The following is a 26948-nucleotide window of genomic DNA, read 5'->3' as shown; positions in this document are numbered from 1 at the left end:
TAATTTTTTTTAATTATATAAAAAAAATTATTTTTTGTCGTATCGTTTTACGAACATATTATATGCGGGTGTGAAGGTATTTGCAATACATTGCAATTTTCCCTTTTTCATAATTTAGCTTTCTCATTACTTAGCATTAATTATTTTTTCATTAAATTTTTTTTGCTGCATGTTTAATAAATTGGGAAGAAAACATCAGTACCAACTCCACAAAAACCATCGTCTCCTTCTTTGTTTCTTTTAAGTCTTATATAACCACCTTCTCCCCACTCTGTACCCCATGAATTTCTAATGATCCAGTAATATATTGTTTCATCATCGTCACCTTTGATATTTTCCTTATATTTTTTTATCAAACTGCTATCTACATTACTATGACTATCATCAAATGCTAAGCTCTTTTTAACTTGGCCATATCCTACTAGTAAAACAGCATGATTTAACTCTGAAGCACATTCACCATCAAATACACCACCCGAGTATAAAACAAATTCATCGGATGCACCAACGCCAATAGTTACTGGTCCTACATAATTTAAGGCCATAATTAATTCATTTGGTTTTACGTCACCAATGAAGTGCATGCTTCCTAAAAATGAACATCTATAGTTTAAACAGAAAAAATCGTCATGGCCTTTGTATGGATATTCATCGCCTAAGCATACTCCATTATTAATAAAATATAAAAATGAATAAAATGGATGACCACCATCACATCCATAATTGTCAGTAGAACAATCTACAACTTGCTGTTCACTAAAACTTGTAGGCATGGTACCCTTTATTTTTGCAAAAAGGTATTCAAAATTTGCTATAGTAGCAAATGCCCAGCAAGATCCGCACATACCTTGATCCTTTGGAGGAAGTAATGTATACTTACCTCTATAATCTCGACTATCTGGAAAATCTCCTACTAGATCATTTGCGGGAGTAATATTATTATTAGCTAAGTGTTCTTTTAGTGGTACTAAATATTTGGTTTTCAAATCGTGGGGAACAGATAAGAATTTTTTAAAATAATTATTAAATTCTTCCTTCGAAAAATCACTATATTGGTTTACTTTTTGTACATATGTAACACCATTTTTACCTATCATTTCATTGTGTTTTTTAACTTTCATGTGACTTATTTTAAAGTTTTCAAATCTTTCTAATTGCTCATCCATATTTTCGTATTTTTTATTATATTTTTTCATATACTTGAAAAATTTTGATGCATATTTTATGTTATCTTGCATGCTTTCAAGTTTTTGGGTAAATATGTACGTATTATCGGTATTTGTATTTGATTCATTATTAATACCAAAGGTATTTACTTTATTAGCATTATTTTTTAAAAGTTTATGTAACATTAATAGCAATTGATGTTCACCATCTTCACTATCTTCATTCATATCGTCATTTGTTGGGTATTCAAATTCATTATCGTCGTTTGTTGTTGCTTTATATTTTTTCAAAATTTCTCTTAAATGTGCTATTTCTTTATTCATTAACTCTGCTTCATCGATTGCATTTAAAGCGTTTCTATCTGTTTGGTATTTAAAATATACACCACCAATAAAAAATAATGCAATTGCTGTAATTGCATATGCACATATTTTTATAGTTTTCTTGTGATTTCCTTTTGAATATGTGCCATTTTCATTCAAGCTGTCGATACCAGTTGTGGTAAAATTTATTCGTCTTATATCGTTCATCATCTTGCCCAAAAGAAATAAAAACTTTCTTACGCTTGCGTATTATTTTTATAAATAAATATATATATAATAAAATATCATTAAAAAAATTTATTTCGTTACAAAATTTTTTTTACTATAAAAAAAAATTAATAATAATAATAAAAAAATTAGAAAAATAGTTATAACAATAACGATGTTTGGATTACTCAATATACAATCGTTAATGCATAAGCCCTACGGATATATTTATATCTATATCTATATAAATATTATCTAAACATTATAAAATTATATTTTCCCATAGTTAATAAATGATATAATATATTTATAATATACAGCAAATAAAACAAATAAATGAAATATATAACTGCAACAAAATATTAAAAAAATAAAAAAATTGTATTATCAATATTCCTAAATCATGCAACATAAAAAATGTTTTGCATTGCTTTTTTTGAATTAAGCATTTTCTCTTTTATTAAAAAAAATTAATAAAATTATTGTATTTATTTATACGATAATAAAAATAACATTGCATATTTTTTTTATATGGAGAGAAAGCACTATATAATTTTTAACGTTTTTTTTATATAATTCTTTAATATAAAAAAGTGATATTAAGTAAAAAAATATAATACATATATGCAAAATATTTATAGATTTTACGTACATTGGATACATAAAAACGGTTTTTTCAGCAAACTGGGAAAATTATAAATCGTATAAAAACGAAAAAATTAAACCGCTATATATATATAGTACAAATTAGAGCAGTATACAAAATTGTAATCCTTAAATTACCTAGAGCGCCCTATAATTATAATTAGTTTAAAAAAGGGCGACCCATAGTATACAATATTATATAAAAAGAAACCAAAATAAGTACTCTTTTAAGGAAATAATATATTATGCATATATAGATAATATATTTTATCATATACAATATTTATATATGAAACCAAGCGTGAAGCTATTTTTATGAATTGCATTTATGGGAATATTAATACCCCCTAGTATTATATATTATAAAACAGTGCTTTGGGATTTTACTTGAAAAAAATATAGCATGCGTAAAATAATTATTCATTTCTGGATAAAGCCAAAAAATGTCACTTATTTTCCCTTTATGAAAATTCAAAAGGTATATATATTTTATTGAATAATAAAATATTATCATTAATAGTGTTAAAAGGCATCCCTAAATGAATTTAAAAAATAAATATATTTAAAATTAACAAAAAAACAATGTGTTTCATTTAATAAATAGTTCGGTGTTCTCATTATAAGGAAGCATACATATTTATTGTGAAAACAGAAAAAAAAATAAACATATGCTAAATATATTATGTGAAAATAGGAAAAATTTTAAAATAATATATAAGCACATAGCATCATGTAGAATAACACAAAATTACGAAAAATAATTAAATTTAAAAATAAAATGAGACAGATCAAAAAATAATTGACAAATTTTATGTAATATTTTGCAATTATGATCAATCTCTCGAATGTATTAACATGCAAAGGTAACTAAACATGTTTAGGTAAAGACACATTCGATATAAAAGGTAATTATATATAACCACAAACTCATGTTTTGATGGGTTTATATAATATATTCGAAATTAATTCAATTGCAAATAAAAAAATGTGAAATAAATATTTCGCATATCGTGGTTAAAGATTTATAAACGGAAACAAGTTAAACGGTATAAGGGGACACTTTAAAAAAATATAATTTAAAACATTCTTGTAATAATCTGATTTGCTATATTCTTTTAGTTTATAAAACGATCGGTAATACATATATATATTTAAGTATTCATAAGTAAAATCTGTTTGGTTATTTAAATGAAATAGATACTCTTCTTTCATGTTGTTATTTCTATCATTAGAGGGCAGATTATTTTGGGTAAAAGGATTATTATGTTTATATGCAGACATATGTTTTTTTTTAATAAAATATGATATTTTACTATAATGTTCATTTAATAATGATAAAATTGATATAACTTTTGTATATTTCTTTTTTAAAAAATAATATCTAGCATATAATATATTAACTTTCCTGTTATTGCAGTAGATTTTATTTATTAAAGATAAATAAATTTTAATATTTTTTACAAATCTATACCTTTTTTGTTCATTTTGTATATTATTTTCAAGTTTAAAAGAATTAAATAGCATTTCCTCTCGTGTGTATAACTTATTCATACGCTTTTTACTAGACCCATGTTTTTTATATTTCTTTAATGCCGTTACTTCACCTTGTTTGTTATTTATTTGATTTTTTGCGATATTTGCCATTTTATTATCTTTATTAATGCTAAGTTTATCGTTTTCTTTATTTTTACTTTTCGAACCAGTGCATATATCTTCATTTGTAGAGTCATTTATTTTTTCTTTTTTGAAAAATTCGAAATTAAATTTGGATTTTTTTTTATTATTAGTGTAGAAAGGAGCCTTTAAAACATTGCCATATAGTTTATCATTAAAATAAATATAATTATTACTTACAACGATGTTAGGGTTGTTAAGATGTTTCGTTTTATATTTATATGATTCGTGTTCTTTTTCAAAAAGATATATTTTTGTATATAAATTTTTTTTTTTCAACGGAAAATTTGTATTTTTCTTATTAATACAATAGACTTGGTCCTTTAGTTTCATCCTATTTCTGTTCATGGAATTTTTGTTATTACTACTGTTGCTATTTCTAAAGCTACTATTGTGACGAATATTCTTATGATGGGGTACCCCAAGAATACTTAGATATATTGAACTACTTTTATAGACATTCTTTTTTTTGCATTTTGAATATAAGTAAAAAAGGTACAAGCATTTAAGACACATAAATTCTTGCGTCAAATTATAGAAAAATGTTGTATTTTCATAATTGTAATAATTGCTATTATTATTTAAGTTAAGATAAAATTTAATATACGTTTCAATTATATTAAATATGTAAATAATAACTTTTGTGTTTATTTTTAAATATATCAAAATTTCTCCAATATTTATCCACGTAATACACTCTAAATATATACTCTTTAAATTAATCTGTTTAACAAATTTTCTTTTCATTATATTATTATTTTTATGAGGAATATAAATATTTTCTGTGTTTTTTATATTGTTCATAATGCTAGAATAATCATTTGTATTTACCTTTTCATGATTATTATTTTTACAATTTTCATAAAAATCATACTTATTTGATATTTTATTATTTGTTTTAGAGTAGTTAAAAAAGCAACTACTATTATTTATTTGGTTGCTTCTTACAAAATCATTATCATGATCTGTATCATGATGTAACTCACATTTGATTTTTTTCAAATTTATATAAGACATAATATTACTTAAATAAAAATATATATGTAAATCTGAGTTTTTTCTTTTTTTTTCAACAATTTTGTGAATATAATTATATAATGTTAATATAATGGGTAAAGAGCAGGGTAATAATTTTACTTTGCTAGTATCAATATACATTGGCTCATTTTTTTGGTGTGTATTTTTTTTTTTTTTTTTTTTTTCTATTTCTACCTTTTGTTTTTTTTCTTTCTTCTTGTTTTCACCTTTTTCATAATTACTATTCATATAATTTATATTTGTATCTAATGCGTGATTAGAAATTCGGTGTTTTGATTTCCTAGATGGCTTTTCTTCGGCTTTATCTTCTACTTTAGTTTGCATCTTAGAATTTGTTGTATCCTTCTGTTCAATGTTGCTTATATTAGTGATAGTAATATTATTTTCTGGCATTTCAACATTTTTGATTTTACTTTTATCATGCCCTATACTTGTTTCCCTTTTTTTCTTTTGAGCATTTTTTCGAAGATGTTTTTTTTCGTCCTTTATAATTTTTAACGAAACTTGAATTTTATTAATTTCGTCTTTAATATTATTAGTTAAAAGTTTATTTTCAAAATTTTTTGATCTCATTAAATTTGTAGGCAAATTAATATTAGTATTCATAAAGAAATTATCACTACTTAACTCTTCTTCACCTGATAAGTTATAACTACGATCTGTTATATTACTACTTTCGTAATGTTCATAATTATTATAATTTAGATTATTACTCTTACAGCTAATATCATTATTCTGGTCATTATTAATTATTATACTTTTTCGATTTTTTCGATGCGTTTTATGATTTTTTAAATTAAAAAAACTATAATCCATAATAGAAATATCGTTGTCTTTGTAGGCACTATTTTGATGAGTCGCTTCTTCATATTCGCTATAAACTGAACTATTTGATGATCTCGTTTTGTCCTCTTCTAGTATTTTTCTTAATAATGAATAATCTAATTTTGAGTGTATATAATTATTTTTTTTATTTCTTTTTGGCTTTTCCCAAAAAAAAAATATATCGTGAAATCCAAAAAAATTAATCATATAATGCACATATAAATAAAAGAAAAAAACATTATCTGAAAAATAATTAATTGCTTTTGATATATACAAAAAGCAATCCATATTAAATATGTGCGATGGATAATTTGTATTTTTGTCGTTTTCACTGTATTGGCTTCTTTTACTAATACTTCCTATGCTATTACTGCATTCCTGTTCTTTTTTAATGTTATCATAAAATATTTGAGATTCTTCAGGGTTAGTATATTTGTTTATATCGTCATTTTTATCTATTTTCTTAGGAGTGTGCATACTGTTACTTAGTATAATTTCTTTGGATTCATCACAATCATTTTTAGTGGAGTTTCCACATCCCATTATATTCGAAATATAACAAAAATTGTTCATATAATTTCCTTTCTTGTCATTTATATCAAACACATCATTTATATTAGTAATAGACTTGTAAAAATTTGGTGAATTTAATTTTAGATCAGTAAGTAATGATATATATTTTTTTTTATAATTGTCAAAAATAGATGAATCTATATCTTCATGAGTATTTTTGTGTGTAACAGATTTTATATTATTTTCTTTACTGGGTGTATCATATTTGAAAGATCTATTTGGTGTATTTTTTCTATTCTCAGTTTTATTTTTTTTATAAAATGGATTTTCATTTATTTTTTGTATCTCATTTTCTGTAATTAATTTGCTGTTAAAATTATCGTCACAATATATATTTCTACAACTGTTTACTACTATGGTTAATAACCAAAAAGGAAATGAATAAGCATTATAAAAATTTTTTAATAAAAAATTTTTACAAATATATTTACATTTGTCAATTTTTAAACTATATAAATAAATAATACAAAGATAATAATAACTTAGTAAATTATCACGATCTGTTTTAATACTTTTTATAATATATTTATAACTTAAGTGTAATAATTCTTTGTAATCATTTTTTACAATATTATTTACATTTATCTCTTTATCTATTAAATCTTCTTCATATATTAAATTTATTTCTTTTATGCTATCATAGTAATAATTGGTATTTATTTGTTTTAGCAAAGAAATTGCTATAATATAGAACAATTTGCTTCCTCGAAATTTATTTATATCAACTTTGTATTTATAATGAGATTCATTATAGGAATTATTTTTTGATGAACTTTTATTATGTTTACTAGGGATTGCATTTTTTGAAAGTGGAACAGTTGTAGCATCATGTTCATGGATATTATTTTCTCTGATGTTGTTATCGTTGATATCGTTGATATCATTGATATATCTTTTTTCATCGCTTATCAATTTTGGGGAATATAAATTTTTCCTTTTCTTAGCTTGCTTTTTCTCCTTATAATAAATAAAAAAATTAAACTTGTGTGCATTTTTCATAAAAAAAAATAAATATTTCAATCCATTTTGCACACATATATGTGAATTAACTAAACAATTGAAATTCACTTTTAACTCAAAAAATATATCAAAAAATATAGAAAATCTAAAGGATTTTATATCACTTAATTTTTCATAAAGAGATTTATTTGAAATAAAAGGAAAATTATCATGTGCATTATTTTTGTCATTTATAAAATTAGTGCTATATGTATTAATTATGTAATCTTGAAAAGATATATCTTCGTTTTTCATATAGAAAAGGATGTTTGATTTTTTTTTTTCATCAGCCTTACAAAAGTTATTTTCCCCACCAATCTTCTCATTTTTTATTTTATCAAATTTATATTCGTTATCTATATCATACTTACTATTACCATTAATATAATATTCCTTATAGTTGTGGTTCATTTCTGTATAGTCTGGTCCTTTTTGTTTATTTATCAGTTTGCAATGTATTTGGTTAATATATCTTAAAATTGATATAGAAGTATTATAATTTGAATACATGTAATTTAACAATGCCAAACGTTGATATAATGAAAATAACAAATAAGTATTATATCTAGTGAAAAATGCTAGTGTTATAATAGTTTCATATTTTTTTATGAGAAAATATTTTGATTTGTTATGATATATTTTTTTTAATTCACATATATCTAATTCATAATAATCATCAAAAAGAAATGAATTTTCAATAACCGTCTTTGTTTCAATTGATAATTTACTTTCACAATCCCGTATTTGTTGTATCATTTCTTTAGTATTGTACATATTAAGATAATAAATATTTTCATTAGGGTCTTGATTATATTTTAAAGATATACTTTTTTTTTGATTTGTTAAATTGCTTTTATTAAATAATGTATTTTTAGCTGTTTCATTTTTATCGTTTTCATTAAACATGGAATATTTTTGAATATAAGCTGACTCATCTTTAATAAGATTAGTTAAAGTATTTATTCTGTAATATTTTTGTTTATTATTTTTTGCTTCTTCCCAATTTTGATCATATATATCTGACTCTTTGGAATTGTTTTCAATATATTTTTCTTTTTTTTGTGGTTTTAAGCTTAAAAAATTTACTTTTTTCACATTATTGAAAAGACTTGAAATGTTGTAAATGTTAGAAATACTTGAATATTCTCTTCTCTTTCTGATATTATTAATCAGTCTTTTTCGCCTATAGATCCAATGATTTATATAAGTCCTCTTACTATTTACATTCCCTTTTTGATATATAGTATCTTCATCAAAAACAAGCGGTATAGTATTTAATCGAAACTTGTCTATTTGCGTAAATGTAGTACCATACATATTTTTATGGCATTTTATGGATGCAAATGAAGAATTAATATTGCTAATATAAGGTAAAATTAAATAAGACAATGCTTCTGTTATTAAAAATAAAAAATATATATGCTCATATTTTTCTATATTAATCTTCATTTGGTGTATAGTGTATTCCTTTTTATGGATATCTCTCAAGAAATTTATAATTTTATTACTATAAAATTTTTTGTTATTAAATAATAAATAATAAATTTGTGTATAATTTTTTTTTTTTTTTGTAAGCATATTAATATATTCTTGATCATTTTTTAATAATAACGATTTATGGTTTTTTATTTCCAAATCTGTTTCGCCATGTTGTCCTGTTTGTGTTTTATAATTATTATTTATTTCTTTTTTAACGTTTACTTTAATTGATGTTTTTTGGCCAAATATTGAATTATATGCGTTGTTTTCTGTTTTTTTAATTTTTTTAATATATGTTCCTTTTATATATTTTTTATATGTGTCGATTTCATTTCCTATATCATTGTTTGCTTTTGAAATGAAGTTAAAAAAATTGTATCTTAGTTTTTGTTTTTTTTTTAAAACATTTTTAAAATTTAAATATTCATTTATATCCTTTTTATGTGTATTTCCATATATATATTCATCTAAAATGTATAAATATAAAAAGTTATAGACCATAATTTTTAGCTCGTTGTTACTAAAATTAAAAAAAGCTTGCAAATTTTGATTTTTGAAACTATTCATATCATCATGCCCACTTTTATTTAATCTATTTTTTTTTTTTTTTTTTTTTAAAATATTATCAATAAAATTATCGTTTTTCCTTCCATCATATTTTTCACCGATTTTACTATGGTTATTCATATTACTCATATCTTTATTGAATAAAATATTGTCGTAAGCATTGTGTAAACATTTTTCTTCGCTTTGGCTAGTCAAGATTATCTCACCGTTATCTTTTGCTGAACGAAGCAAAGAAAGTTTATAATTGGAATTCGAAAATGCACGAATTTGAGTAGGTGAATTCAACTTACTTATATTTGTACATGAATTATTAAAATGTCCTATTTTTTCATCAAGAGAATAATCAGATTTGCTATTATAGCATCGATCATTAATATCCAAAATATTATTATCATCACCATATATACTATTTTTTATCCCTATTTTAAGAAAATCATTACTTTTTTTAATATTAGGATTTATATAATTTGAATAGGTATTTTCTTTTTTATCATCTTCTGTATTTTCGGATTTTTTGATGTAATTATTGGAAATAGATTGATCTACATGTGTAGCCTTCTTATTAACTATTCCATCTTTTATTATGTCTAAATTTTGGTTATTACGTTTTTGAGCTATATTATTATTATTTTCACAAATAGAGCTTTTATCTGTCTTATCAGAGCAAGCATCATAATCATTCCTATGGATATTCTTTGTGTTATTACCTCCTTTTTCGATATGCAAAGTTTCATTTAGGTTTTTCTCTGTAGTTATAGTAATTTTATAGCCATCTTCATTTTGTATCTCATAATTTATAATGTTCGGATCATTTGCTGTATTGTTATAAAAATAACGGATGTCTTTTTTATATTCTAAATGATTTGACTGGGGAAATTTTAATATTTCATTTTTGGAAAGATTAAAAAATATTTTAAAAAATAAAGATTTTATGGATTTATCACCATTTAAATAATCTTTACCATTATGATAAGCATTTATATGATTGTGAAAAAAAATTATTCTTTTAAGTACATACATATTTTTTTCATATGTATAAATATTAAAATCATAGGATTTTATAATTTTATCCATATATAAATAATATATTATATTTTTTAAATTATAATTATTTTGATAAAATGTGTATTTCATTTCAATATAATTAATTAAATTTATAAAATCATGTATATACTTTTTTATTCCATTAAATATATACTTACAATTAAGAAATATAGAATTGTGTATTATGCTTTTATAAATTATATTATTTATATCATTTGAATTTGAAGAGCTTAATGAATTTCCTAAAAATAAATAATCATTATGGCAACTTGAATGAAAATATTTTTCAAAATATTCATTTAGAAAATAAAAATTATTGTTATTTCTTGCTTCTTCTAAAAAATTGTTAAATGAAGATACCATAATATTATTGTACATTTTGAGCGTATCACAATTACAACTGCATTCATCTAGATACATTTTATTACTATCATTACAATTTTTATATTCTTCATTACTATTATTAGCCTTATTTCCCTTAATATTGATATTTAACTCTTGAATTTTATTTCCATTTTCGAGAATTATATCATCATTGGTAATATCTTTTCTATATATATCTTCATTTTTTGTGTTTTGTGCACTATCAATGGTCAGATTATCATCTTTTATTTTATTCTCACCTATCATTCCTTCATTAGGACCATTAATTACCAAGCTATTCCTTTTTGGAGCTTTATTTATATTTTGTTTGCCCAAAAAATTGTTCTCTTTGCTTATTATGTCACAACTTCCAGTATGCATTTCATTACTATCCATAGAGATGATGTTGAATGATGGGATTTTATGGGCTTTATGGTTTTTATTAAAATAAATTCTCTTCTTTTGATAATTTTCAAAAATATAGTAAAGAAACAAATATACATTTCTATATATATATATGGACAGGTTTATAAAATTTAATTTACTAAATATGAGAGCCATTATTAGCATACCTTCAATAATGTGAATTTGTTTAAAGTAAGAAAAATATATTAAGACATCAAAAAAATAATTATAAAATTTAAAATTTTTATCTTTTGTCTTTAGTAATTTTTTTAATATTTTGTCTTTTTTATATAAATTTGTTTTGTCATCACAATCTGTACTATTTACAACATATCTTAATTTTTTTATATTAAATATTTTATCTTCTAAAGTAATATCTTTCATAATATTTGCAAGATTCTCTAACGAAATCTCACAGTGTTTAATTTTTAAAAATAATAAATATTCATCTAAAGTTAAATATTCTTTTCTACTTTTCTTATGTATTCTTTTTTCTTTTTTCGTTACACGGATTTGTGCACATTTATTATATTTCCTTTTAACGTGAGCGTGATCATTTTTGTTATACACGTTCTTATTTTTAACAACTTCATTATCACTGCTTGTATCGCATTCTCTTTTATAAAAGGTTTCATTTATTTCGTTAGCGTCAGTGTTTTTTAAATTGCCATTTATATTCACTTGTTTATTTTCCACGAAATTGGATTCTGAGCTTGATTTTTTATTTGGTGATATTATTTTAGTATTCTTTACTTTTGAACTGTGACTCAAACGCTTATTATTTTTAGTATGCTTGTTTAAAGAATTGTTATTATCATTGTTTGCATAAGCTATTTTATTTTTAGATTTTGAATTACTTTCATCATCTTCTTTAGCTCCGTCTTCTTTATTACTTTTTAAAGACAAAGCAATGCTATTTCTCTCGCTTAGTATTGAATCATAATAACTATAGAATTTTTTTTTCATACGAGATGAGAATGCACCAGGTATTTTTGTCTTTTTTTTTTCCTTTATTTGGAAATAATTATTTAATTTTTCAATTTTTCTTTTTAAATATATATATTCAAAGAATTTAATTTTAGCATTATGGAAATCTTTTAAATGCATATACGAAATAACAACAGATATATACAAATAATAGAGAACCGAATAAACATCAATGTACTTAATATTTTTTTTATTTATTTCATATTTTATTTTTTTATTGTTACTAAATAAATATATATCAAAATAACTAAAGGCTGGTAATTTTATTCTACTGTTACAAATAATTTTGTCTAATTTATCATAATCACCACTTTTTAAAACATAATAGAAATTAATAGCTATATGTTTCTTATCTTCGCTAGATTTTTTGTCATGTACATATTTATTATTATAAAATAAAATCCCATTTTTTTTGTCACTATTCCTACCTTTTATATTTCTTGATAAGGTATTATCTTTTGTATAGTAATTGCTACCATATATTAATCTCTTTGCTTTTCTATTTAAATATAATAATTTTGTAATATGAGAATATCGAAAACTATAATTCAAAATTGCCTTTTTATTCAAAAAACTATTCACATAAATAATAACTACAATTTTAAAAGCTTCAAAATTATCTATCACATCTTTATATTTACGATAATTTAGCAACCGGTTGTTATGCCGAATGTATTTCCTTAAAATGAACCGAAGCTTATGCATATCATACTTTTTTATGTCGCCATTTAGGATATTTTTGTCTATTATCTTTTCCTGTTTTTTTAATTTTTCTTCTGGTATCTTATATAATGACATTTTCGTCGTATGATGGGGTTATATAAAGTGTGCTTATATCTAAGTTTATTGACATTATGCTTTTATTGTTACCCTTTTTAGGGTTTTCTATGATTATCTTCTTATTATTTACATTTAATCTTTTTTTGTGTTATATATTATATGCCATTAATTATGTATTTGTGTTTTTTGGAAAAATTATTGATTTGTTTAATTTATTTTGTTTATTAATTATGTATTTACTTCTCTTACAAACACATAATAACTAATATCATATTTTACCTTGCGTTTTTTATTGTTATTATTATTCATAATATTATTAATTATTAAAATTATTATTATTTTATATGCGCATAAATATATAATGTTTATTATCTTCATCACATTTTTTTTTTTTACACTTCCCATTTCATTATATAATTTTTTCATATTTTTATTTCACAATTTTTTTTGTTTTAAATTATTTTAACTAACACCATTAAATTTTATGGCAACCTGTTTATTTGATTTTCCAAACAAAAATATTGCCACCATTATAATTATTATTACTTTTAAAGGCTTCACCTAATTATAATCTTCAGCAATTGCATTTTAACCTTTTCTAATCAGGTATACAATAAGTAATAAATTGGAAATATGTCATATACCTATAGTTAAGCAAATATGTGTATATATATGTGTTATATTATTTTTCATATGTTTTAGTGCGAATATATATCAGGGAAATATATATAAATAGGTAAATGAATTTTTGCATTTTCACTCTCTAAATTATTTGTCGTTTCCCCAGGCAATCATATTTATATTCATTCTGTTAGCCATATTTATGTTTTTGCTTGTCGATGCCTTTTTATTTTATATGCAAAGTTATATTTATTTATAATTTCTACATTGTCGACATAAATTATTTATACACAATAAAGATAACTAGTATTCCTCTGCTTCAAATGATATAATTTAGGGTATACATATATGTAGTTAAAAAGTTCCACTGAATGAGAAAATTTGTATATTTCCCAACGAAAGTAAAATATTAATTTCTTTGTATTTTGTTTACAAGCAATATTCTTATAGTTCCAATGTTCCAATTCATAAGACAAATTACAGGGATATCATTATTATTTTATATTTTTTAATATTATACATACGTCTTTTGAGATTTATGAAAATGTATATTACTTTCACAATTCGCGTAAATTTTTTTTATAATTTAAACTTATGGTGAAGGAATAATAAAAACTTACGAAAAAATATATTGTCTAATTTTATCCTTCAAATTAGTTATTTCTTCATATCAATAAATTAACATAAAATAGGGAATAAATTTATATGTATTTATACTTCAGTATATAGGGCAAGTATAATACACACACGTATATAAATTATATTTAGCCCTAAAAAAAAGAAACAAAATAAAGGGGGGAAAGGTTTGGAACAAGCATGAAAGCTTATTAAATATTCTAACAAAAGGCATATAAAGAATTTTGAAAATAATATTTTATATATATTATAAGCATTGAATATTTCTTTATTAGTTTGTGGTGATTCATATTGTTTTACTATATATGCGGGTACACCAGAATGTTTAAAAGTGAATATATGATGATTGTAAATTTATAACACATATAACTTTTAAGTTTGGCAATTAAGTTTGAATAAAAAATTTATAACCAACCTGCTTATGTACCTCAAATAGGATTTAGTTAAAATATATTAATATTTTTACATAGCGTTTTTTTCTTTGTTTTGTTTAGTCAATGGATATATTTCATAGTTGGTATAAATGCGTAGGCATTTCTTTATAGTCTAATTATTTATACTTACACATTTAATGCATATACTTGGGTACACAGTGAAAATATAAAAAAAATTCTAAAATAAATATGAGGAATAAACAGAAAGGAAAAACTAAAAAACGAATAAACCTAAGCGTATTGGAAAACAAGATAAATATTTTGAATTATATGAAAAATGATTTTGAAAAAATATTAAACAAAGAAAAGGATGTATTTTCTACAACATTTTCAAGCCATGCAAACATAGAAGAAAAGACATATGAGCAAAAAGAAAATATAGATTTAATTTTAACAGAATTAATGATATCATGTGAAGAAAAAAGACGCGTTTTAAATAATTACATAGATGTTGTTAATGATATAAACCAAAAAAATAATGAAATACTTGAAAAAGAAAAAAAGGCAATGGACGAATTAATTTTAGAAAAAAATAAACAAATATTTTTCATTGAGCAAAAAATTGAATTAACTAAAAAATATTCCAAGGAAATAAATAATGCAATTATAAACATTTTTAATAATTTTAATTTATTTCTAAAAAATAAAATGAATTTAGATTTAAACATAGAATCATTTAATAAAACAAAAATACTGCAAATCGACGAAGGTTGCCCCAAAATAACAATGGACACTGTAAAGGAAAATGAAAATGCTTCAGACATTCCAGAAAAACATAATAAACAAAATGAAACCACAAATGAGTGTGCTCAGAAATTGTATAATTCCATAGATGAATACAATAAACAAATAAGTAAAATTAAACTTTTTTTAAATGAAAATGAATATACTAATAAGTCAAAGCTCTTATCAGATGAAACCCAAACATGCACAAGCACATTTAAAGCTATAGCAGAAAATATCGATCTTAATAAATGTGATTATGACGAGATGATTAAAAATGCGAATACATTGGATGATACCATGGAAATTTATAATAATATTTCCAATGGTGATGATAATTTGATAAAATGGCAAAACACTTGTTCAAATGATGAGGAGAAAGCATCTGATAATCATAGTATTAAAAATATTAACACAAATTATAATTCTACTACCGATGATGATGACACAAAAACGGAAAACATTTCTGAGGACAGTGAAGAGGAAATGGACTTGGAGGAGTTTAATTCAGAGGTGTTCGAAGAAACGAGCGAAGTGGAGGAAAATGATGAGCTAGACGAAGATGGCGAAACAGAAGATGACGACGAGCAAATGAGCAATTGTAGTAAATATATCACGGATAGTGAATCAGAACATAGTTCTTTTTATCGACATAAAAAAGAAGACGGTGCTTCAAGCGATGAATCAAAACAAATAAATGATTGTGAACATATAGATTATAAAGAAAATAGTTATTATAAAAAAAATAGCACAATTTCAATATTAAATAATGAAGAAATAATTACGAAAACTTTTACCTCAGAGCCCTATAAAAAAATAATAAGTGATGGTATGAATAATATTATAAAAGATTTAAATAAAATAGATTATAACTATATATCCTATTTTGAGAACAAATTAAAAAATGATTAAAATATATATGTGTACTAGTTTTTCATTTAAAAATATATTAAATTTTGTTTAAGTTGTATATACGCAAATAAAATTATTATAATATTTTTCAAAAAACAATAAAAATCATTTAAACAAAGAATTCACATTTATGCAAAAAATTTAAAAAAGAAACATAAATGCTTATAAATGGGAAGTTTAAAAAATGTGAAATGATAAAAGTGAATTATTGCTGTATAATATTATAAATTTTAAGGCTGAAAAAAAATACAATTCAAATAGGAATAGAAGTATCCATAGAGGAATGATATATATAAAGCCATTTATTATACGTGTATATCCAAATGTGCATAAGCACATGGATGAAACCGCTATTAAGGTATATTAATTTTTTTTTCTGTTTTTATTTTTCTTTGATTTGACGAAATCTGAAAATTCTAATATGTTGTCATCAGACAGTTGTTCAGATTTGTGTCTTTTTTTTTGTGATTTTTTTTTATTCGAAGAAACTGATGTTAAATTTCGTTTTTTATTTGTAGCCGATTTATCTTTAAAAGCTTTCTTGGATTTATTCTTATTATTAATATTTAAAAATAAGTCATCTCCATCTTCATTATCAGCATATTCATTTAAATTATTATCTAAGTCAAAATTTTTGGCTATATATTCATCTAAAAATCGATCTTCTTCTTGCTCTTCATCGATTGAGGAAGTCGAATCATCATCTCTGTGTTCATTATCTTTTTGTTTTTTTCTTTTAGTTTTATATTTATCTTTAAATTTTTTAAAACTGCTATTATTATATAAATGTAATATGTCATAATAATATTTTTGATAAGCATTATTATATAATTTTAATTTTCCATGATTGATAGTTCCATCATTATTTTGAATACTTTCATTAATACAACAATCATGCAAAAAGTTGTTAAAGATGGAATTCATGCTTAATTGATCCATTGCAGTTTTATAATTCAAAGCTAATTTTTCCATCATATTTATTACAATATGTGTACTATATGATGTTTTATGAGTTACATAATTCATATTATTACCTTTTTGGAGCTCATATCTAGTTTTATTTAGGGGTGTTTGAAATTTATTTTCCGAAGTATTATTATTTGTATGCTCAATTTTGTAGTTTTCAGCCATATTATATTCTTTGCTGTGTTTATTTTTTATATTAATAATTATGTCATCCACCTGTGAATCCTCTTTTCCATCCCCATTAGTAACTATAGTAGAAACTGCACCATTGATTGAATTGTCATCCATATTTCCATCGCCTCTTTTTTCGTCACTTTGTTCTTCACTTGTTTGGTTGTTATAATTATAAGCTTCACCTCCTATCGATGTAGAATTTTCTTTATCCGCATTGCCATTATTGTGAATAACTTGTGCACTATTATTGTTAGCTTTATCATTTTTATTTGGTTTGCTTTTAAAGATAGACATATTATTAAAAATATTAATATTTCTAAATTCCAATAATAGATTGTCAAAGTTATTATTTAACATGGATGTGAAATTGTAAAATTCATATAAATGTGTTAATACTGAATTTGAATCTAAAGGATTATTTACTGATTTATTATAAATGAAAATTTTATCATCAACTTTATAAACCTCATTATTCTTGTGATATTTATTAAATTTGAGCATGTGCATATTTTTAACATAATTTATATTATCATCACATAATTTATTTTCATTATTAAATAAGAATTTCATTAATATATTTTTTTTAAAAACTAAATATTTTATCATGTTTAATGAATAGATATATGTCCACGTCTCTTTTGAATGGATACTAAACTGAAATATTCTTTTTATAAAACTCAAATTTCTTATTAAATTGGGATCTGTTAATATTAAAACTGTCATTAAACTATAAAAATTATAAGTATGATAACATTCATAATAATTTATATCTTTTAGTATACTATAAAAAAAACAATAAGCATTATCGTCTAATTGCTGAGAACAATATAGTAATAAAAACATTACTATTAAAAAGTTTATTTTAATTTTATAAGAATCTACACTTTTTATAACTTTTAATATGGATATAAAATTTAAGCTGTTTAAATATTTTTTATCCTGAGATTTATTTTCCTCGATATCATTTTCCTCATTTTTTGTTGGTGCACTTTTATTACATATTATAAAATATATATTTTTTACTAATATACTTGATAACAGTTTGATAATTTTTTTACTTAAATATCCATACAAACAATATTTATGGAAAATATTTATTTCAGCAATTTTTTTCTTTTTCTTTTTTTCATCTTTATCATCTTTATATTCTTTTTCGGCTTGTTCATTCTCAGGTTTGTTTTCTGTTGTTTGGTTCTCATTCAGTTTAGGATCTGAATATTCATTTGTATTTAAATTATTATTAGAAACATCGCCATTTGTTTTTATCATCATTTGAGATTCTTTGTTTATGTTACTATTATGATCATGATCTTTATGAGTATAATTTGTGGTATCTATATTATTAGTGTGTATGTGACCGTTTTCACCACCGTTTAGCTTTACATTATCATTTCCATTGTTATTTTCATTATTGTTTTTGTCCGTTTCTTGGATATTCTTCATATATTTCATTTTTTCGATACTCCATGACGTCAAAAGTATGTTTCTCTTTTCATATAACTCATATATGTTTAGTGAAAATAAGTCAAATATGTATGTTGAAAAATATATGATATGTTCAGTTATATCATTCATAGTTTGACATTTGACTTTATATATAACATATAAGCATCTGTTAATATTTATAACTTCATTTTTAAAACTATCTACAACCTTATCCATATTTTGTTTTTCTCTTAAAGCGCTAACAATAATATTAACACAATATGCTATATTTGATAATATTTTTTCAAAAAAATAAAAGATAATATAATCTCTAAATCCGTCAGTCTGTATAAAATGCTTTATAAATTTTAATAAAATTGGATTTCCTTTTGTTTGGGTCATGTAGGCTTCTAATAATACATTTAAATTTGTGTATCTATTTTCCTTTTTTTTTAAACAAAACTCATTTATATTATTTGCTGATAAAAAAAACAAACTCGGTATCATACTATATACAGCATTTTTTAAAATAAAATTATATTGTATAAATAACTTTTTAGTAAAATTTTCAAATGCATAGATATATATTAAAGAATTAAAAAAGAAATAAAAGGAAGATACATTATAATCCTTAAAATTAAATCTGTTAAAAAATATATTTAATATATAATTTAATACATTTTGATCATTTTCTTCAAATGTTAATAAATTATCATTATGTAAAACAAATAAAAATATATGCTTCAAGCATTCTAATATTGTTTTTTTTAAAAATAAATTATCTTTTTTTTTATACGAATCAATTAATACTTTTGCATACATTATGTATATTAATGGTTTTTTTTTTATTAATACAACCATATTATTAATTCTATCACTAAATATATTATTTTTATTATGAATTATTTCTAAATGTAGTTGTTCTTCATCTTCTGCGTGTTTTTCTATATATACATTAAAATTATGGTACATCATTGTAAGTCCTATATCGTATAACAATTTATATATATTACTCATGTTTACCTTTTGCTTTGCTATTTCTTTGATGTTAACTTGTTCTATGTTTTCTCCGGAATTATTACTAAATTTGTTTTCTATATCATAAATTTGTCTCAAATATATAGGTATATCGCTGTAACTGATTGAATATTCTTTGTTTTTTTTTGTTTTTTCTAAGTTATCATTATCATCTTCACTATCATCTTTAGAGATTTCTAATGATTGAGTTTTTTTTTTTAGTAAATCTTTTATTTTTTTTTTCCACGCTTTTTTATTTACACTAATTTGATCATTATCAATATTGAATAATGCATCTTCTATATCAAAAAAAAGCAATTTTTGGCTAAATGATGTCATATTTGTATCGTTAAATTTGTCTCCATTTGGTAAATCATCTTTCGTTTTTTCATCGTCATCATTTTCTTCGTTATCTTCTTTTGTATTATTTATCATATCTTCATTTTCAATATAATTCTTATATATTTTTTTTTTTCTTTTTTGCAATTTTTTAATGTAAAAATTTATATTATCATATTGTAAATTTTTTTTCTTTTTTTTTATAACATATTTTGAAACTATATGTTCCATCCCTTTTTTTAACAAAACCCACAATTCACTTATATTATATAACTTACATAAATGTAAAATAAAAGTTTCATCTGGTTTTTTTAAAGTTATTTTGTTGTCAGAATAATCCTTTAATATCTCATCAAGATCATAAATTTCTTTTTTATTATATTCATTATAGTTTCCTCTATCATTATTACGCCTATCGTTACTACTTTGTCTGCTGTTATTTTTATCAGTGCTATATATTGTATTACTGTTTATTTTCCCTTTCCAATTTTTGTTTTTACCTGCGTATACGTTTTTTAATTTTATATTTTTTTGCTTGAAGTTTTTATCCATTTTCTTTAAGTTAGCTTTACTGAAATCTTTTTTTCCATTTTGTTTATTTCTTTTTCTATTTTCGAAATCATTGTATTTTTTATTCATAGTATATATATAATTCAATTGAATGCTTTATGCGCAAACGTAGCTTTATGTAAATATAAATTATTGGCTATCACAATTTATGAGCAAAGCCCGTTATATGTTTCTGCATTTAATTGGGCGCCTACTTAGGCATTTAGTTACAGTTTATATATGTAACTATGTATTTATGTATGTTTATCTTTTTATGTTTTCATTTATTTTAATTCAAACTGTTAAAATTAACGTGGAAAAAAAAATATATATATATTAAAATGAACCACGAAAAAAAACAAATATAGGATATAAAGAATTTTCAGAAGTTCAATGGGTGTATTATTGCTATATATAAATATATATAGTTAACCTATATTTCATATACTATATATACAAATAATTTACAAATCATGTGATATTACATATAATACCATTATATATATACATAATTAGCAACATTGTATTTTATGCTATATATGATATATTATGTGGCATCTATTAATTATAAATTATATTCTACGTAAAAGTGATGTTTTTTTATTCACTTTTTAAAGTTCGAATTTTAATTATATTTTTTAAAAAACATTTCTTTTACGTTTATATTTTTTCCATTATATAATTTTTAATTACGAAAATAATTTTAGAACAAAAATTTATTAAAAAGGTAAAAAGAAAAAAATAAATCCACAGTAAAAAAATTGTATGATATAAGCGCATATAATGTATAATTATATATTATGGAATACCCGAAATATTTCTATATAATTCGTAATTTTTAATTGCCCAAAAAGTAGCCCTATTCCCAGCTATACAATATTATATATATGTACATTGCTATATATTGCTGTTAATAAATTTGTATGCATATGGATTGAACTATATATATATTGCTCAGGCAAGCTATTATATTTTATTGGTTTAATTATTTTTATTGGAAATGCTTATTTATAGAAAATACAAATTGCAATATATACATATATTTTATATATACAATTATTAAACATATATTTCATTTATTACAAAATTGGAATTAATAAAATCGATATTTTGTTGGAATATTTTTCTTAAGAAAATGTTGTAACATTTCCACATAAAATACATATATGGTAGTACGTATTTAATAAAAATAAAATTTAATTATACCAATGAATATAATATATATATTTAATTTCTTTGTTATTTAAGAACACTGTATATATAAATTTATGGTTTGTATGATAAAATTTCATTTTTTTTCTTAAGTTTACAAAATGATTGGGAATTAAATATTAATTAAAAAATTCACAGAAAACATATCAAATGAGGGAAATAAAACATCAAATTTTATGGCCACATATATATATGCGGCCCTTTTAATATGATAGTAAAATAAAGTAAAATTATGAAAACACACAAAAAAAAGTAATAAAAAAATTCAAATATATATTTGAAATATACAAACTTATTCACGGCTTTTTGCCATTTTGCTTAGCTTGAAAGCATAATCTTGGACAATGTAAACAGACTTTTCACAAATCTTTATCATTTGAATATTTATGTCTTTTACTCGGTTAGCCGTTTGAATAACGAAATCCCTAAAAAGAATAATAAAATAAAAGTTCATATATATAATTTTTGGCAAATGCATATAACAATTACATTAGTGGAAGAATATTCATATTTAAAAATGTTTGCAAGCAAATATGTATATATCCACACAAATAATAGTGATCATGTTCTTTTCCTTACTTGGGTGACTCGAAATGCATAAATGCCCCTTTTGTTGTCATATATACATCCTTAGAAAAGTTGAAGACATCATTTTTTATACCATAATAAAAATTAACATCCTTAAGGTTATTAAGTTTTTCCCACGGAATGTTTTGAAAAGACTTTCTATATGGGTTACATATAATTTGCATATTTTTATAATGATATTGAATGGGTTTAAATATTATTTGACTTTTATAATATGGAAGTTCAAAATTTAAATTTTCCAAATTTTTATTAACATTGGTATTATCTTCATGTGCTAACTCTGGGGAATATATATTTTGTTCTATTAATAATCCAAAGCATTTTTTGACAGCTCGTTCTTTCGAATATATATGAGTACCTATACATATACTTGATTTTAGATTTTTTTCATAAGGTGTTAAATATAAATCATTGTATAATGTTTTTTTTTCTTTTTTTTTGTCCTGTTTTTTTAAAAAATAGGATTTAATCATGTTATAATTTTTTAAAAATGGATTTTCTCCTTCATTAGTAGCATTACTAATATTATTATTTGCCACACCTTTTTTTGTGTCTACCTGTTTTATTTCTTTTTTGTTTTTTATATTTTCATTTTTCGAGGGAATATTTTTATTATTCATAATTTTATCAATTGTGTCTTTTGTATATATTTTATTAAAGGGTATCATTTTATAGAGATAAAATGCATTATTATCATTTGACCCTAGGCAACTTATATTAATATTATTATTTATATGCAAAAAAGAAATTCCTTTACATACTCCTATGGACTCGAAAATAAGATTATTGTTGATGTTTTTTTTAACAAATTCATCGTTATATGTATCTACAAAATTTATATAAAATTTCCTTTCTACATTACTTTCTCTTCGTTTTTTTTTCCGGAATAAATGGCCAGGAAAATCATGATATTTAAAAATATCTAAAATGTTTAACTTATCATCATCATATTCTTCTTCAAAAAATTTATTTATAAAGAAATCATCGCTAAATACTTCACTACGCTTACTTGTTTTTTTTCTGTGGATAGGTATAGCAATTTCTTCTTCGTCAGGATTATTGTTACGTCGTTCTTTATTATTATCATTATTTTTTTTATTATTTTTGCTATTATCGTTGGAGTTGTAGTTATTAGTATTTGCATTACCACTCTGATTATTTTCCTGATTGGTCCAGTTTCCATTTTTATTAAAGTGGATTACATATTTATCATTCTTTGGTTCTATAACATCATATTGTTTGCCCTTTTTTTCAAACGAATTATGTAAATAGTTATTCGAAGATGGTAATTTATCATATTCTTTCCTTTGATTTATTTGTTGTTTTTCGATGCTAGAATTAATATCGTTATATTTTTCTTTATAATTATAATTTTTATTTTGAATTTTATTAATCGAAGTTTCTACTTCTTCATCGTCAAAAGGTATATTAATATTCCTTTCCCCTATTATTTCTTCATTCTTTTTTTCATCATCCCAATTCATTTTTTTTGTAATTTTTTATATAAAATATTTTTGACAAAAAAAATAAAAAACAATGATTAGATGATATTTATATGATAAAATTTAACTATTCATCTCGTTCAAATTCAAATATAAATATTTTTTGAAATTGCTATATAAATATGTTTCAGTATTACTTTGCTGATGTTTTGATGTATGCCATTTTTTTTTGATATTATATCAATGCATACATATAATATAATTAAAGCAATATAAAATCAATCATATATGGAAAATAAATAAATAAAATTTTATCATATCCGGATTTATTGCATTCAGTAATTTTCCTATGCAATATATATAATTTTTTTTATTTTTTGTACAAGGCATTTTTTAAAAATATGCTTTTATAGATTTTTCATTTTTTGCGGTTTTGACTGAGGTATTTAAACAGGACAATTGCATAGTGCTATTCAAATGTTCTATTATGTATGCTTGTTTTATTATATATGATATATTTTAATTATGCTTTGTTTGCTTAATTCCAATTATTTTTTATGTTATCAAGTTTCACTTTCTTTTTTAAACATTCGAATATGCTGAACTTTTGGATTTTATTTCCCCCTAATTATAATGTATCGAACAAATCCGGAAACAATATCCAAAGATATAAAAATAAAATCATAAAAAACTTTCAACGTATGAATATGCACAAGGGAAAAAATATATTTAAGTTATAAGATAAATAAATATATCATATATAAATATGTGGGAAAGTTGTTCGCACATTTTTACACTTTTTTTCTTTTGTGTATAATAATTATTTTAATTTATAATATTTTAAATATATATTACGTATACTCTTGGTACAATATTAAACGAAATATTCTGGTAAAGATTTAATAAATTATATGTAAAAGGACATTTCTAATATATTTTTATTTTGATACATATTTGAAAAAGCATATTAAATAAAAATAACAAAACATAATATGCATAAGTATATATTTATTTATGTTTCAAACTTTTGAACAATTAAGTATACCATTATTTCTCTCAGACCATTACTATTGGTATTATATTTATGGTGACTTTTTATAAAGGTCAAAAATTCGTTCTTACTCCATTTTAATTTTATTTTTTCAAAATTTTCGAATGCCCATAAATCATCATAGAGCCTATAAAATAATGAACAAATGAGCATAGTAATAACTATATATCTACACATTATTTTGGAATAAGAAATGGATATATAATATTTTTTTAATCAACATATTGGTATTTAATATATTTGACACCTTTTTGCAACTCGTTAAACTTTTGTATATAATTATTGTTAGTGTGGTACTTTAAGAATAATGGATTCAGAAGAGACAATTAATTTAGCAGTGAAATATGCAAAGGATGCGGTTGTAGAAGATGAGAAGAAAAATTATAAAGAAGCCTTAAATTTATATATACAGAGTTTACAATATTTTAATTATTTTTGCAAATATGAAAAAAATGATAATATTAGAGAATTGATTTTAAAAAAAATGGAAGTATATATTACTAGGGCTGCAGATTTAAAAGAAATGCTTAACAAAAAAGAGACAATAGAAACAAAAGAAAAGGTTGGAACTTCTGAAGAAGCTAAAGAAAGTATGAAAAAACAAATAAAAGAATTTATATTAAATAAAGATCAAAGTATAAAATGGTCTGATGTGTGTGGTTTAGAAACAGCAAAAGAAATATTAAAAGAAGCCGTCATATTTCCTTTAAAATTCCCCAAATTATTTAATTCATCCGCATTACCATATAAAGGTATATTATTATATGGCCCACCAGGAACAGGAAAAACATTTTTAGCATCGGCTTGCGCTAATGAATGCAATATGAATTTTTTTAATGTATCATCTTCTGACCTTGTTAGTAAATATCAAGGAGAAAGTGAAAAATATATTCGATGTTTATTTGACACAGCTAAAGAATATTCACCAGCAATTATTTTTATTGATGAAATTGATTCTTTATGTGGATCAAGAACCGACGGTGAAAACGAATCGACGAGAAGAATAAAAACAGAATTCTTAATAAGTATGAGTGGGTTAAACAATTATAAAAATAATATTATTGTTATGGGTGCAACAAATACACCATGGTCTTTGGATAGTGGCTTTAGACGAAGATTTGAGAAAAGAATTTACATCCCTCTTCCAAATTTATATGCAAGAATGAAAATATTTGAAAAATATATAAATAAAGCAAAATCGAATGACTCAAACGAGGAAAATAATACTACTGCTCATAATATTACTAATGAGGATATTAAAAATTTTGCTAATATAACTGAAAATTATACTGGTGCTGATATAGACATTATTTGTAGAGATGCTGTATATATGCCAGTAAAGAAATGTCTTCTTTCAAAATTTTTTAAACAAGTCAAAAAAAATAATAAAATTTATTATATGCCATGTTCTCCAGGGGATCCTGATCCAACAAAAATTGAAAAAAATGTAATGAGCATAAATGAAAATGAATTATTATTACCCCCGTTGACTTTACAAGATTTTAAAATTGCAATATCTAATTCAAAACCTTCTTTATCATTAGACGATTTAAAAAGGTATGAGGAGTGGACAAATCTTTACGGAATGAATGGTACATAAATTATTGTTATCATTGTTGGATATGGAAAACACAATACAAGCTGTATATGTGCATTTACACAAGAGAAAATGAGCTCACATATTTTTTCAAATTGTACAATGCTATCATATGCATACATGAATATATTGCCGATTTTCACCTCCCTGTTTTTTCCGTTTTTTGGTATTTCAAGTTTCAAGAGA

The 26948-nt window shown here is 22.5% G+C and overlaps 6 protein-coding genes across 6 annotated transcripts; 2 read left to right on the top strand and 4 right to left on the bottom strand.

Annotated features, from left to right (window-relative positions):
• Positions 1-173: 173 nt before the first annotated feature.
• On the bottom strand, positions 174-1700 carry PCHAS_1325000 (chabaupain 1; the record flags this gene model as incomplete). Its single annotated transcript, XM_738147.2, has 1 exon — positions 174-1700. One exon carries the CDS (start codon positions 1698-1700, stop codon positions 174-176), a length of 1527 nt encoding a protein of 508 aa, XP_743240.2.
• Positions 1701-3356: 1656 nt separating this feature from the next.
• On the bottom strand, positions 3357-13094 carry PCHAS_1324900 (conserved Plasmodium protein, unknown function; the record flags this gene model as incomplete). Its single annotated transcript, XM_735654.2, has 1 exon — positions 3357-13094. The coding sequence occupies one exon, from the start codon at positions 13092-13094 to the stop codon at positions 3357-3359; it is 9738 nt and encodes a 3245-aa protein (XP_740747.2).
• Positions 13095-14956: 1862 nt separating this feature from the next.
• On the top strand, positions 14957-16402 carry PCHAS_1324800 (conserved Plasmodium protein, unknown function; the record flags this gene model as incomplete). The annotated part of the gene is made up of 1 exon (XM_016799211.1): positions 14957-16402. The coding sequence occupies one exon, from the start codon at positions 14957-14959 to the stop codon at positions 16400-16402; it is 1446 nt and encodes a 481-aa protein (XP_016654534.1).
• Positions 16403-16765: 363 nt separating this feature from the next.
• On the bottom strand, positions 16766-20962 carry PCHAS_1324700 (large ribosomal subunit nuclear export factor, putative; the record flags this gene model as incomplete). Its single annotated transcript, XM_733575.2, has 1 exon — positions 16766-20962. One exon carries the CDS (start codon positions 20960-20962, stop codon positions 16766-16768), a length of 4197 nt encoding a protein of 1398 aa, XP_738668.2.
• Positions 20963-22376: 1414 nt separating this feature from the next.
• On the bottom strand, positions 22377-24156 carry PCHAS_1324600 (conserved Plasmodium protein, unknown function; the record flags this gene model as incomplete). Its single annotated transcript, XM_016799210.1, has 2 exons — positions 22377-22509; positions 22664-24156. 2 exons carry the CDS (start codon positions 24154-24156, stop codon positions 22377-22379), a joined length of 1626 nt encoding a protein of 541 aa, XP_016654533.1.
• A 1316-nt stretch (positions 24157-25472) lies between these two features.
• PCHAS_1324500 (vacuolar protein sorting-associated protein 4, putative) lies at positions 25473-26765 on the top strand (the record flags this gene model as incomplete). Its single annotated transcript, XM_739739.1, has 1 exon — positions 25473-26765. One exon carries the CDS (start codon positions 25473-25475, stop codon positions 26763-26765), a length of 1293 nt encoding a protein of 430 aa, XP_744832.1.
• Positions 26766-26948: the final 183 nt, after the last annotated feature.

Source organism: Plasmodium chabaudi, assembly GCF_900002335.3.
Source record: "Plasmodium chabaudi chabaudi strain AS genome assembly, chromosome: 13".
NCBI lineage: Eukaryota > Apicomplexa > Aconoidasida > Haemosporida > Plasmodiidae > Plasmodium > Plasmodium chabaudi.
The sequence above is the reverse complement of the archived record's forward strand: the minus strand, read 5'-3'. Positions and strand labels throughout refer to the sequence as shown.